Raw genomic sequence first — 13,562 nt, 5'->3', positions numbered from 1 at the left:
CACCAGCAACCCTCACACTAAGATAAAACAAACTGAGACAGACTGTGGAGGATTTTATAATTCTTTTAAAATATAAATAACACCATGAGCCCTCTAGCGGCTGGTCTACAGTGTTTAAAAAATCAGCTCTGATTCCTGTAATGGCAGTTTTTATGATCCATCCCTATATAGCTCATACATCACTCCTTGTATTTGAGGGGTCCAAGTGCAGATCATGAATTTATAGTTGTCTTCCTCTCTTGTCTGTGATTCATCCAGTGGCAGCTCACACAGAGGGGGAGCAGCAGTCCAGGCCCCCGGGCAGACGCCCCAGTCTCCTGCAGATGTGGCCAACCTGGAGCTTCCTGACTTGGGTGTAGAAGATGTCTTGGAACTGCAGTTTCAGCAGCTCACTTTGGCTCAGTTCACTGTTGCCATCATGGAACATGCCATACCACTGCTTAGAACAGGTAGGAACCATTGTTGTCATTATTTTTATTTTAGAAGATATTTTTTGGGGCATTTTAGCCTTTAATAGACATGACAGCTGTAGACAGGAAAGGGGGGGGAGAGGGGGGAAGTCATGCATCAAGAGGCTACAGGTCAGACCCAAACCCCAAGCCACCGCATCAGGGACCGAGCCTCGGCACCAGGTGAGCCACCTAGGCGCCCAGCCATTGTTGTCTTTCAGGTAAAGGGGGCGGGGGGGGAGACAGTTTTTGTAAATTAGATAAATCAGTTACCACTGTCTGTCTGTTCTTTGCTTGAGTAAAGATCCGTGATTGCACATAATCCCCTCAGTTGTTTCATTATATTGATTGTATTCTGTCATTATTCGTTCTAGTCTCTCACTCAGTTTCTCTCCTCCTCTCTTCTTTCTCAGAGGGTTTGCATGTGTTCCATTGTGTTCTGGAGCTGCTGTGCGACGCTGTCCTCCTGCTCGGGAACAGTGTTTGTGAGCTGGTCTGGGACGATCGCAGCCTGGTGGGGATGGAGCTGGCAAGTCAAACACAACTCATGACAGCTTCTTATGTAGCTGAATGAATACACTTCACTAAGAGGGAGAACTGTGTTGGCCACCAGACAATTTACCACAGGCACACCGTACTTAACTGTCAAGGAGAACTGTAGGCATGTGATTGAGCTGAATGAATTATATAAGGTTGCAAAGGCTTTCTTCTGGTTACAAAGAGCTTCTCAGACATACATGCAAATCTCATCTGTACCCCTGGGTTTATCCTAGTACAGAATTGTTAAGTTAGTAAATTCTCCATCTCCATTTACTTTGCGTATAAAGTCCACACAATGGATTGTAATAAACTGGTGTGTGTTTTTTACTATGCAGAGTCATTTTTTATCCTCCCTGACTGTTTAAACAGTATGTTACTATGCAGGAAGACTTATACACTTGTCAAGCCCAGGCCCCTCTGGCCCTCTGCTGTTTAATACATGCCCAGAGCCTTGCAGCCTGAGAACTGTTTTGTCATCTTCATGTGGAGAGCAGCTTTCGTGTGCCAGACCTATGGTCTTTTCCTATGGGTAATGGGGCCGAACGGTTCGTGCCAGACACAGCCATGCACAGGACATCTACTGCCCCCTGCTGGTTAAATTCTTCTATTGTTCAATTTCTCCTCCCTAGAACAAAGTGGCTGAGAATAGATTGTTCCAATTTATTCATACCGAGATGGGGTGGATCTGTATCTCGTCCCGAAATAACCCTGAAATCTGATTACATTCAAATCCTAACTCCTGGAACGAGCAATTTTTCTCTTGGCCCCCAGCCAGTAGGTGTGCGTTGGTGGTGTGGGTGTGTGCAAACATGCACGTGATGTGAGCGCATGTATGTGTGTTGCTGTGTTTGTGCAGCATATGTGCTTTTTTCTACATTTTTGTGTGTGTTTTTAGAAGGCAAAGCTGCAAGTCTGCATGGAACTACTGGGGCATATCCTGAGCTACCATCAGAGCTATTCAGCAGATGCTCCCCACAGCTCTCAGGTTCATCAGAGAATGGCCTACACTGGCACTGCTATATTCACCATTAAACTCCTGCAGACCATCCTCCCTCCTGAGAAGGTGTGTGTGCTCATGTGACCAAATCTCAATACTATAGTAATGTTTTTTTCTGTAATTACTTAACTTTTATTTCAAAATAGTAGAAAATTAAGGCTTCTTGACCTCACACAGGCTAGTGATAATCTCCCGGAGAGCACAGTAACAGCTATTTTCCACCTGTGCTTGGACATGTCATTGGGAAGTTCATTACCCAGCATTCAAGAGACAGCGGTGGCCTACTTGGAGCAGGTGAACTCAGACAGCCATGATCTTTACAGGAGGGTGACCCGCGCTGCCCTCTGGATGGAATCTACTTGCAACTTCCTCAAGGAAACCCAAGCTGAGGTATGAGCGGCATGTCACATAAAAACAGTTAGCAAATAGCAAAATTGCAATCTACAGAAAGAAGTTATCTTTTACAGATATGCAACCTACATTTCTTAATCTTAATTATAAACCACTCTGACACAAATGTAACTGCCATTAGATATGCCCTCAGGTTATAGCAAAACCTTTTTAGCCTGTCACTCATATCAACGTTTTTGTCTTCATTCATTGATTTATTTCTGTATCAAGGGAGAGAAGAACTGGTTGGAGTTGCTGGAGCTGGCAGACCAAGCCATAGACGGCATCCCGTTTCATCAGCACTTACCCATCATCAAGGAATATGTTCACATCTGCTCTTACCTGTACGTTAAAAATGTGCAATGTGAAGTCAGTAAGGGTCGAGAAAAAAAAAAAAAAAAGCATAAATCAAATGTCGCAATTTTTTTGCAACAATTAAAAAAATTTATTCTTTTCTCTAGAATCAATATTTTTCTGTTTAAACAGTATGGCCAACGGCGACTACATCATATCTGTTTCCTGCGAAACACAGCAAATGCTGAAAATAAATGTTATGTTTTTCTTTACAAATTAAATAAATGTCAATGAATCGCAATACTACTAGAATTGCAATAAATGCAAATGTAATATGCACCTGTCTATCGTGAAAGAATCAAATTGGGGTCCTGTATAGCTCAGTTGGTTGTGCGGGTGGCCATATATAGAGGTTTACTCCTCCATGCAGCAGGCCTGGGTTCAACTCAGACTAGTGCTGTATGTTATTCCCCCCCTCTCTCCCCTTGCATCTCTTCATCTGTTCTGTCAAAAATGAAGGCTGAAAATGCCCAAAACATAATCTAAAAAAAAAACATTTCGTCCCAGCCCTAAAAGTCAGCCACTTGTTTTGCTTAATTTATATATTTTGTGATTCTATGCTAGTATCAATTTCTTTGCTTGTCCATCACTAGGTGGACGTTTGATCAGCCCAGTCCCCTCCTCCAGACAGAGAGCCAGAAACTTCTCCTCAAGCTGCTGTCTCATCCTTCATCGCATGTCAAAACGGAAACATACGAATGCACTTTAAACCTGGTCAAGGTCAGAGCAAGCCATCTTACATAGACCGTCAGTGTTTCAATGAGGGTGTGCAGGTTCATGGCTTAAATTATGGCTACTAAAGTCACAATGTGGGTCTCTTTTGTGGTGCACCCATATTTAAATAAGTAGGATGAAGATGGATGAATCACAGATTGTTTAAAAAAAAAAATAGCTTGACATTTGAAATCAGACTCTTCATTTAACTAACCATTGTCTAGAGTACATGGCGTCATTTAAAATGAATTAGAACTTCTGCATGCTAGCGCAAGTGAGAGCATAGCGATAATTTATTATGTGCTTTGGTATGATTATATACACCCCTAGGACTGTCTTGGCATCCAGAATGTGTCACGACAGGAACCAGCAACATGCGGTGCAGTCAACTTCCTTATTCACCACAGGGTGCTCTATGAAATAAGTGCTTTTGGACTTCAGGATTCTGCTGAGAAGGTAGGCAAACGTGTGTGTGTGTGTGTGTGTGTGTGTGTGTGTGTGTGTGTGTGTGTGTGTGTGTGTGTGTGTGTGTACTTCCTGTAATATTTTACCTACAGCTTGAAGTCATTCTGGCCACTTCTTTAACGTGTTAGTTTAGGTCAAGGTTGAAAAGGAATAAACGTAATCAAAGAAAGGTACAGGGATTCACGTGTGTTTTAAAGTTCTTGTACATTACTCAAAAGTCATGCTAAACTGTTAGGGTTGGCCACTGTCATGTAAATTAGACATTTTAAAGGTCTGTCACTTACAGTACTTGGTAGTAAATATTTTGTCAGCACCATTTTTGTGAATTCAGCAGTTTACCTCTGATCTATAGGTGAACGTTGCAGCCAAAGATATCCTGCTATTCCTGCTCAAAGGACAATTGATGATGACAGCATCAACCTGGGACAGATTCAATGAGGCACTTTACCCCGTCATGCCCATATTACAGGTGGTGTGCTCTCTGTAGAAGCTGTATTATATTTGTACTGCAGAGCTCATAAAGCGGCATTGTGTTTGAAACATATTACATCATATTTATGGAGCATGGGGAAATAGTGTGTATGTTCTCCACAATCAACACAACTACGATCAAAAGTTCAATTTAAGCACTTTTGGACAACAAAGACTGCATATTGAGCTGCCACTAAGAAAAATGTAGTCATTACCTCATTTACATATTCTGTGTTATATTGTTTCCTTTTTTGGTGGGATAAAACAAGCTTTTATTAATTGTTCAGTTTCAGGCAACAGAAACCCTGGAAATTCTTTATGAATATACATGAGATTTTGACTAGGCTGTCAAGTGTGATTTAATTTAAGGAGGCCATTCAGAGATGGGCCCGCCATGTCAACAAGAGACAAAATGAAACCACCCATAATCAAAGCGATGCATATTTTATTTACTGTTGTGCTTCTTAGCTGGAATTCCCCGTTGTTTGCTCCATTGTCTGCCAAGGTAGTCTGAGAATTGTGTGTGTGTTTCTGTGTGTGTGTGTGGCAGGGTTACGCCAGCACTGAAGAGTCACTGGGAAACTGTGTCCTGCTGATAAGTGACATGTCGGACGTGGCAAGAGACAGCGTGTTTCCAAGCACAGCCCAGCTCAAAGCAGCGCTCCGACTCCTTTTTACTAAACAGCCCACGTGAGTCTGTGCCCTGGGTCTTTCTTTTGTCAAAGTTTGTGTAACTCTGTTTGTTTGTGGTGTTATGTGCCTGTCCAGATGTGTGCCCGTGTATATATGTGATGTATATGTGATGTATGTTTCTTTGTGTGTGCAAAGTTGTTTGATTAGTTGGATGTTAAAGCAGAGAAAGTCTTGAGAGCCTAAATATCATATTTTCCGAAACATAATGTGACAGACATATTACCACTATCTGTTGCTGTCAGCTGATGTTCTCATCAAGTCATCTAAGTGTTCTGTGAGGCCGGTGTAAAACAGCCATCCAGTCCCAGTCTATGAATATTGATAAAGATGGATATTAAAACTATACACTGGAGACCAGCCCTGGGATAAATTTTGGCAACAGCTAATACATTTGTTTGTCCTGCCAGAGGTTTTTTGACAACCAATCACCATGGGGATGTCATGTTAAAAAATACCAACAAAAACCGAAGAGGCAGGTAACATTTAAACACTGTATTACTACTCTAATGCAGACAAAAGGTTTGTGTTTGCACCTAAATAGAGCTCTGTTTCATGTTGTTTTTAATCTGTGTTTTAAATACTGGGATTTTGAATTAAATATTAACTCCCAAGTTTTGCATACATTCTGCTCATTATTTACAGTGTGAGAATAGCAGCAGTGCAACAAATCCTGCCCCACTTAACCAGCAAGGATGTTGCTGACACATCCAGACCAGACCTGGCTCAACCACTGATTTCCTCCATCCCCAGTCTCTTTTGCCTCAGAAACCCTTTGGACATCACTCTGGACACCAGAAACAAGTCTGTCCTTAAGGTATAAATCCACATACACAGAAATAATAACATACTTATATAGACGTCTGCACAGGCAGATGTAACTGCCTACTTAATATTTTTAATGGTGGCTAGGTGGAGTCGGTGGAGAAGCTGTTTTGTATCCTGTCCTCAGACACTGTTGACATCTCACTTAGAAAATCGGCTGCAGAGCAGCTGTCTGTAGTGCTACAAGGTGAGCGGTCTGTAAAAATACTAACTTTAATATACTGTATTTCTCATAAACTTCTCTATTAGATTGTTGCATTTCCATGCTAAATCTCTTGGCTCTGGCAAGCTAATATTTTCAGACCATACTTTTAGTCTACCTCTGTGTGTTTTCTCTCTAATGGCTAATGGCTTTCAGATCAGAGTGCTAATGTAAAGGCATATTTTATAAAACAAACAAATAAACAACTTTCAAAGTTTGTGTGACAAGAGCTCTTGCCTTGTGGGGACAAAACTACGTGCAACAGAGTGTGTGCCCTCCCACCACCTTATGCTTTAGACAAGAAGGAAAAAAGCAAATGGTTTATGATTTGCAAATGTTTCTTGTCAGTATATTAAATAGTTCTCTTACTTCCCTGCAGACACAACAATGCACCCAGTGCTGAAGGTTCTTGGAATAACAGACAAAGTCATTTCTTTCATTATGGGGAGTGTAAACGGCAACAAGGTAAAAACAAACCTGCTTTGGCAAAGTGATAAATGGATGTGTACCGAACGAATTGCTGTTGAAGCCAACTTAAACAGACCTTGTAGCTCATAAATGCAGTTCCATGCGCTCCCATCTGGCACATGTCCTTGTTTATATGTGAGTACATGAGTTGCCAGCGTGTGTGGAGGAAACCCACTGATGCATGCATGATAGAAGGATGAAATGGCCTGTATTAATACTGTCAGACAGGCCCTGGTAAGCAGTGATTTTTGCCCTCTAGTTACTGCAGTCAGCTGATCATACTTGAATCAGAAGCCGCTAACAGGGGTAATCGTCCAGCATGTCTGGCTACATGGAGGTGAAGGAACAGGGCCACAGAGAATGATTTGTCTCTGCTAACAAGTATGTGTAAGAGGCATGCCTGTAGGTTGTATTTGTCCTAAGCCTCCATTGCCTGTAACCTGAGCAATCACAGAAATTGGGTTTAGCTGATGTGAAGAGACAGGAAGGAGACCCTGTGCATTTGTATGTGAGAGACAGAAAGCAGGAGGAGACAGAAATAATATTTGTGTTTGTTTGCATTTTCTCTGCAATTAAACCCTGAGTGCCATGTTGCTGTTCTCCCCAGAGCTTAGATTGCCTGCTGGAGCCTTGTGTATGTATCCTGAGGAAGCTGGTGTATGCTGATCCATCTCTGAGGCACAGTCTGGCAAATCGCAACCTCCTGCTCCTCACACTGCTCAGGGGTACATTCACAAGACAACTCATTAAGTAACAGCTATACACATTATGTTGTGTAGCCCGGGGGCACATTCTCAAAAAAAAGATGACAAGTCATCCATTGATGCATAGCTTTCAACCATGTTGTCACACTGCGGTAAGTGGCATATTAGTATGATGCAACTTGTTGCCATGAAGCTCATCTTGGCATAATTTGTAGCTAAATTATAATCCTTTTGAATTAGGAGAATTAATTTAATATAAAATAGAATTATATGTCTTTGAGTTTGACAACCTGTATATTTATAGATTGATACTGTCTGATTTAGACACAAATATGTTGTTTTTATAATGCAAAAATATGTGCCCAGTTTTTATACATTACAAATTTGATGTTTGTACAACTCAGTTTAAACCACGCAGCTCTTGCGTCATAACCTCAGATGCCAAATTTCAGAGTTATAATGTCAGCAACGCCTAATGTGGGGTGGCAGTCTCATTTGGGTGGTTTCCAAACTTCAATTTAGAAATGAGTCTTTAAGTGATTGTCACTCTAATGGAATTCAAAATTTTAGCATATACATTTATTCATGAGGTTGAGTGATAAAGTTTAAGGTGTGGTTGTTATGTAAATTGCCTATGTTGTGTTGTCATTATAGCATCCTTGATATTAAAGGAGAACAAAGGCAATGGAAATGAGGTTGCTGTCCTGATGAGTTTACTGCTATTTGATGATATTGCCAATATTGAAAAATGGTAAGTTTATTTTTTTTCTCTCTTTGAGCTTTCCACGTCTCTAAAATGAAATGTGCATCCATTCAATATTTTGTTTTATTACCTGTTTTTTTGTCCTATCAGGTCGGACAAATCCAACACAGATGCAACCCTTGCACCGTTTTCCCTACCACTGTCAGTGATACGCAGGTAAACAGATCTGCAAAGTTGCCAAGATCAATAGATAACATTCTCACTTGGGTCGTGGCTTCTTTTAAAGGTCCCTTCCTCTCATCAACAGCACTTCCCAAGCAATATAAACAACTATTTTGCTCTTCTCCCAAAAAGGTACAACATTCCATTCCAGGCAGCGAGTCATCACGCTGTCAGCCCGTACTGCTGCGTCCTACCCCCCTCCTCGGACCTCCTGACCCTGGCACCCGCCTGCCAAGCCCTGCAGGTAGCCTGGAACACTGCATGGTATTCTGGGATAGACAACCTCCTTGACAAGCTGTGTGGCACATCTACTCATGTTACTGAGTAAGGAACTAAATGTTTCTATTTGTTGTGTTAAAAAAATATAAGGAGACAATGATTGGATGCAAAGGTTTGTTTCTGTGTCAAGAGCACGTAAGTTGTCCTTCTCAGTAGATTGAAATAGGGTAAATAATTGTTGGAGAAACTGAACAGAACAGTTATTCCATAACAGGATATTTTAATTAAAGAAATAACCTACCACACATCACTCTTATACAATGTTCTGTCTTGTGGAGAATCGTAGTAAAGAATTAGTTTTAGAGCCTTAGCATCTCATCTTTCATTTGCTACTTGCAATGTGACCTAATTAAAAAAGATGAGAATGTTTTTGAACACTTTTAACCAGCTTAAATTCTGCAAAAAAAATTTAAAGCACACCATAGTTGGATCATTCCACTTCGTTTCATACAGTGGTAAGATTGGTAGAAGAGTGTTTTGAAATGGATTCAGACAGTGATAATTGAGAGGTATCTTCCTTCTCATGTAAAGTACAACTCTGTGCAAGTCCTTATCTCCAGTGATATTGTTGTGTCTTATGACGCAGTTTTCCTATTGTTTTGATGTAATTTTTAGAGTTTTAGGGAGTATTGCTTGTTGATTGTAGCTGGTATGATGCCTGCCTCTGCTTGATTCAGTTACAAGTATTTTTTAGAAAACATCTCTCTTTGGAGGACTCATAAATGTCTCATCCCTCCTGATTGGTGACCAAATATGTTGTTAATGCAGTCATTAGTATGCCTCTGAGGATGCTACTTATGCAACACACTTTTCAGCACATCCATAGCCATGTAGTCTGATTTTTAATATATATATTTTTTAAACATTTACATTTTGTTCCCCACAGATTTCATCCCAACCTAAAGCTGTCAGAAGCACAAGTTCTGTCGCTGCAGGCGGTGCACCTTCCCACGGCACTGCAGGACTGCATCAAGGCCATTGTCACGGCAGCAGGACACAGCTCTGTGACCTCTGCCCTCTCCAGGCTCAGCCTCTATTTACTGATTGAGCGACTGGCCCTTCCTCACATCCCGGCCCACAGCTGCAGAGACACCCTTCGCTCCCTCAGCTGGCAGGCAGCAGTGACAAGGTACACTGCATACAAACTCCATTTAACATTCATGTACTTTAGGTCGACAAGCTAATAATCAGTAAATAGGTCTTGTTTATGTTTATTAATTAAGCAAATGATGGGAAGGGTTTTATGACATTCCCCAACAATATGCCATTATTATTATTATTATTATTATTATTATTACTGCTGCTGTTGAAAAAGACACTACTTGCTGTGAACCAAATATTTTTCCATGGCTCTGTGAGCTCATTATGGCTTTGATCTCATTCTTATTCTGAAGCGTTGACTTGAATTAATAGTGTTAAATGCCTTTTCTGGTTGAAGTGCTTGATTTGAGTAGTGAAGCTTGACTATTCTAATACTAAAGTGAAACTTAAAAAGAATAAAGTGATTAAAATGTATTGCATCAGGATTAATGAAGAAAACAAGAGGAGCCTCCACCAAAGTTTCATTTCAGTTAATTCCATCAGTTTGTCACCACCCCTCTGCCAATAGCTAGGTAGCAGCACATCTCTTGTCGTTGTCATTGGTTTGGGCAATTCCTTTCCACAGTTCAATAATGTTTTAAGAATTAAAGAGACAAAGAAGAAAAAGAGAGTGACTAGAACGTGTTTCTGATTCTGATTGAGCCTCTTTAGTAGTCAGTATATTCGACAAGTTATGAAAAGTAAGTTACACACAAATTACTGAGTATTTTCCTTTTGACCATGCTCTCTTCCTCTTGTTGTCCTGGTGACTGTGTCTTCTTCCCTGCAGGTTTCTCCAGGTGCGTCCAGCTTGTGTTGAGGATGAGAGGTTGCTGGTGGGAATTGTTGCATTTTTGAATGCCTACTTCAAACAAATGCACAATGAGACTGCATCTGACCCAGAGGACAAGGACCTGTGCTGGATACTGGAGCTACTTCTCAACCAGGTACAAATAATTTACACTTTCTGGTGAAGCAGGAAAGAAAAACCCCACGACAATAGTCCTGTAATTTTCTTTTTTAGGTTTTGGCTAAAAGGCATAGTTGGGATTTTTGAATCAGTAAACGTTACAGTGTGGTTGTGGTATAGATAAAATGTGCTATTTAATATTTTTATTGTGTACTACTCTACAGTAGCTTGTGTATGTGCTTATAAAATAATCATGTATGCATCTCTGTTAGCTAGTAATCTGGTTAAACTTTCTCCTCCGCAACACGGAGGGTTATATACCTGTAATTAAAGCCTGAATAAATCACACGCTGTCAGACAAGCAAACCATATTACTCTCTCATAACGACAGAAAAATAGTAGCACAGCGTACCACCTCAGACCTGCAACAGAGATTACTTTGCTCCTAAAACAAAGTTGGATTCATATTTTTGCCCGAGGAGAAGAATCACTGCACTGTTTTAGCAGGGAGAGCTACTTTTAGGATTTAATCAGTCTCACCTTGGCTTTCTCATTAATGTGTGTGTAAACAATAAGCCCTCCCCTGGCAGCTAAAGCAGACTCAGATTGAATCCCTGGTAGGGGTGAGCAGCTCTGCTCTGCTCCAACTTTTCTGTAATTACTGAGCTGTTTCAGCAACATCTGTTGCACCCTACACTTATATGAACTATGTGCTCCATGTGCACCGCTCAACAAGAAATTCAGCATGTTTGTTTTTTCTAGCTCAGAGTTTTGTAGGGAAATGGTGGGTGGTATTAAGAAGCAGGTGCTTGCTCAAAAACACCTGTCAGCCTCCTTTACATCTTCCCTCCATGGGTCAGTTTGACTAATCTAAGTTAATGGTAATAATAATCCACCTCAAACAAAAAGATGGGCTTTTAAGATATGGGTGGTGATGGCACAATAGACATGACACATGCCTTTGGTGTGGGAGATCTGGGTTCAATTTTATATGTATATGTATATATATGTGTATATATATATATATATTATATAAAAAACAATTGTGTCAGCTAAATGACATGTAATGTGATGTAAAAGATGTGTCTATATATAGTTTACAGGGTACAAGAAGGCATACAAAGAACTGGAGAAGAGTTGCTAAAACATTTAAAGAAAGGAAAATTTAGAAGAACCATTATCACATTAAAGTGGGATATATCCAGGGCACCTTGGTAGCTCCCTTGGTATGCCACATGTACTTGGGCTCAGTCCAGCCCGGGTTAAATTCCGACCCTTGGCCCTTGGCTGCATGTCGTCCCTTTCTCTCTCTCCCCTTTCCTGTCTTCAGCTGTCCTATTCAATTAAGGCCGAAAAAGCCCTAAAAAGAATTAAAGAAAAGAAAAATGGGATGAATCCAAAATAACATATACATAATGTACTGTAAACATCAAATCAAAAAACAACCCTTCTATCAATCATCCAGGAGACCCCATCGCTTCTTAATTTGCTGCTTGGTGTGGAGACTCAGACCTCAACTCCGAGCCCTGGGGAGCCGGAGGAATTGAAGAACCGTGTCAGCCGGAGACTGCAGAAAGAACTCACCAGCTTCTTTAACATCTTACTCTTACGACTTGCACAAACCACTGACAGGTACAGTGACTTCACCCAAAAAAGTGTGACACTCCACTGGGAAGTCATAGAATAATAATTATAGCTCTATACACTGTATGGGAAAGGTGAATGCAGATGAAATGCTATGTTAGACAATGTATTAGTATCATCAGGAAGAAAAAAGATGCAGTGCAGTGTTCGTCCGCTGTAAGGGAAGTGCTTATTTCACTTAATTTGGGATAGAACTCCAAATAGCTTAGTCATTTAGAAAATGTAAAAGGAAAACCAAACACTTAAAAAGCCACAGGCTTGGGGAAAAAGAATTGGGACGCCTATTGTTAACGTTGTCTTGTCTTTTTCCCTCTTGTTCCTGCCTCTTGTCTACCCTCCTGTCTGGTTTGCTTGCTTGTGTATCACTTTTTCTCTCTCTGTCCTCTCCTGTCTGTCCAGGCTATGTCTGGCATTAGCAGGCCCATTCAAAAGCCAGCTGGCAGTCCGTTTGCTTCAGAGCCTGCGGGTGTCCGACGCCCCGCGTTTCTATGGCCTTCCTAGCCTGGAGAGGACATTGCAAGGCATGGTCAGCCTGACTGCCCAGCCTGGCTGGAGCTCCCACTGCTCTGACCTGGAACCCACCTTGCTCTGCTCCAAGTATCTCAGTGGCCTATTAGAGGTAGGTGTGCGTGCGTGCGTGCGTGCGTGCGTGCGTGTGCGCGTGCGTGCGCGCCTCTGTAGTTCTGTGTCTTCATAGCATGTGTGCAAATGTTCATGGGTTGTATGGGCATACGCAAGCCTCCTTCCCTCTTATCCAAGATGAGACGGCTTACAGAAATGAACAGATGAAAAGCACAGTACTTTCTGAGGAATTAATTAAAATGAAGCAAAACATGGTTACAGGACATGAATTGCAATAGGTACAAAATCTCATTGATTTGATATGCCACACTGTGAAAATGCTGATGAGATTAATCAACCTTGCCTTTTCCATCTGTCCATAAAACAAAGTGTAACACGGTGTAGACCACCTTGCGCAGCAGTCTTCTGCACAGAGCTTTTATTTTTGATTGGGAATGAAGACCCCTGTGGAATAGACCATCCTGTTTCCACAATACCTATGCTTGTTCATTTGGTTTGTTTTAACCGGTAGCTTTCATGGACATGAATTAACATTGCATGAAGTTTGAAGGTTAATTTCCTTTTTCAATCAAGTTCTCTGGTGGCTACTTTGATCTCACTGATAACATTTAGATGGCAAACACTTTCACCCCTTGTCTTCTCAACCCTTGAACCCACCTCTCACCTGATACTCCTGGTACTGCACGGCCCTAAAGCTCAGCAGGCCTTGGGCTTCTCTCTCTTCAGTGCAGTGCCACATTCTGATGGTACACCAAAGCAAAAATAATTAGTCTCAGCTGTATTTAGCTTTAGTTTGGATGCAGTGAGTTGCATGACAAGCATACAGTAATAACTGACTCAGAAAAGTAGTTTTTGTTCAGTCTTCTTCGGCAA

The 13,562-nt window shown here is 41.2% G+C and overlaps 1 protein-coding gene across 2 annotated transcripts in view; it reads left to right on the top strand.

Annotated features, from left to right (window-relative positions):
- The window catches only part of rttn (rotatin), a 32,889-nt gene that overhangs the window by 6,556 nt on the left and 12,771 nt on the right, over positions 1–13,562 (top strand). For both annotated transcript variants that reach the window (XM_032503326.1, XM_032503325.1), the window contains exons 9-28: positions 259–449; positions 863–978; positions 1,885–2,052; positions 2,164–2,376; positions 2,608–2,720; positions 3,324–3,450; positions 3,775–3,900; positions 4,262–4,378; positions 4,931–5,070; positions 5,716–5,887; positions 5,983–6,082; positions 6,477–6,562; positions 7,173–7,290; positions 7,924–8,020; positions 8,123–8,188; positions 8,327–8,518; positions 9,360–9,602; positions 10,344–10,500; positions 11,929–12,095; positions 12,507–12,726. In XM_032503326.1, coding sequence (XP_032359217.1) covers positions 259–449; positions 863–978; positions 1,885–2,052; positions 2,164–2,376; positions 2,608–2,720; positions 3,324–3,450; positions 3,775–3,900; positions 4,262–4,378; positions 4,931–5,070; positions 5,716–5,887; positions 5,983–6,082; positions 6,477–6,562; positions 7,173–7,290; positions 7,924–8,020; positions 8,123–8,188; positions 8,327–8,518; positions 9,360–9,602; positions 10,344–10,500; positions 11,929–12,095; positions 12,507–12,726 — 2,929 coding nt within the window. The remainder of the gene's footprint in view (positions 1–258; positions 450–862; positions 979–1,884; positions 2,053–2,163; positions 2,377–2,607; positions 2,721–3,323; positions 3,451–3,774; positions 3,901–4,261; positions 4,379–4,930; positions 5,071–5,715; positions 5,888–5,982; positions 6,083–6,476; positions 6,563–7,172; positions 7,291–7,923; positions 8,021–8,122; positions 8,189–8,326; positions 8,519–9,359; positions 9,603–10,343; positions 10,501–11,928; positions 12,096–12,506; positions 12,727–13,562) is intronic.

Source organism: Etheostoma spectabile, chromosome 22 (genome assembly GCF_008692095.1).
Source record: "Etheostoma spectabile isolate EspeVRDwgs_2016 chromosome 22, UIUC_Espe_1.0, whole genome shotgun sequence".
NCBI classification, from domain to species: Eukaryota; Metazoa; Chordata; class Actinopteri; order Perciformes; family Percidae; genus Etheostoma; species Etheostoma spectabile.
The sequence above is the reverse complement of the archived record's forward strand: the minus strand, read 5'-3'. Positions and strand labels throughout refer to the sequence as shown.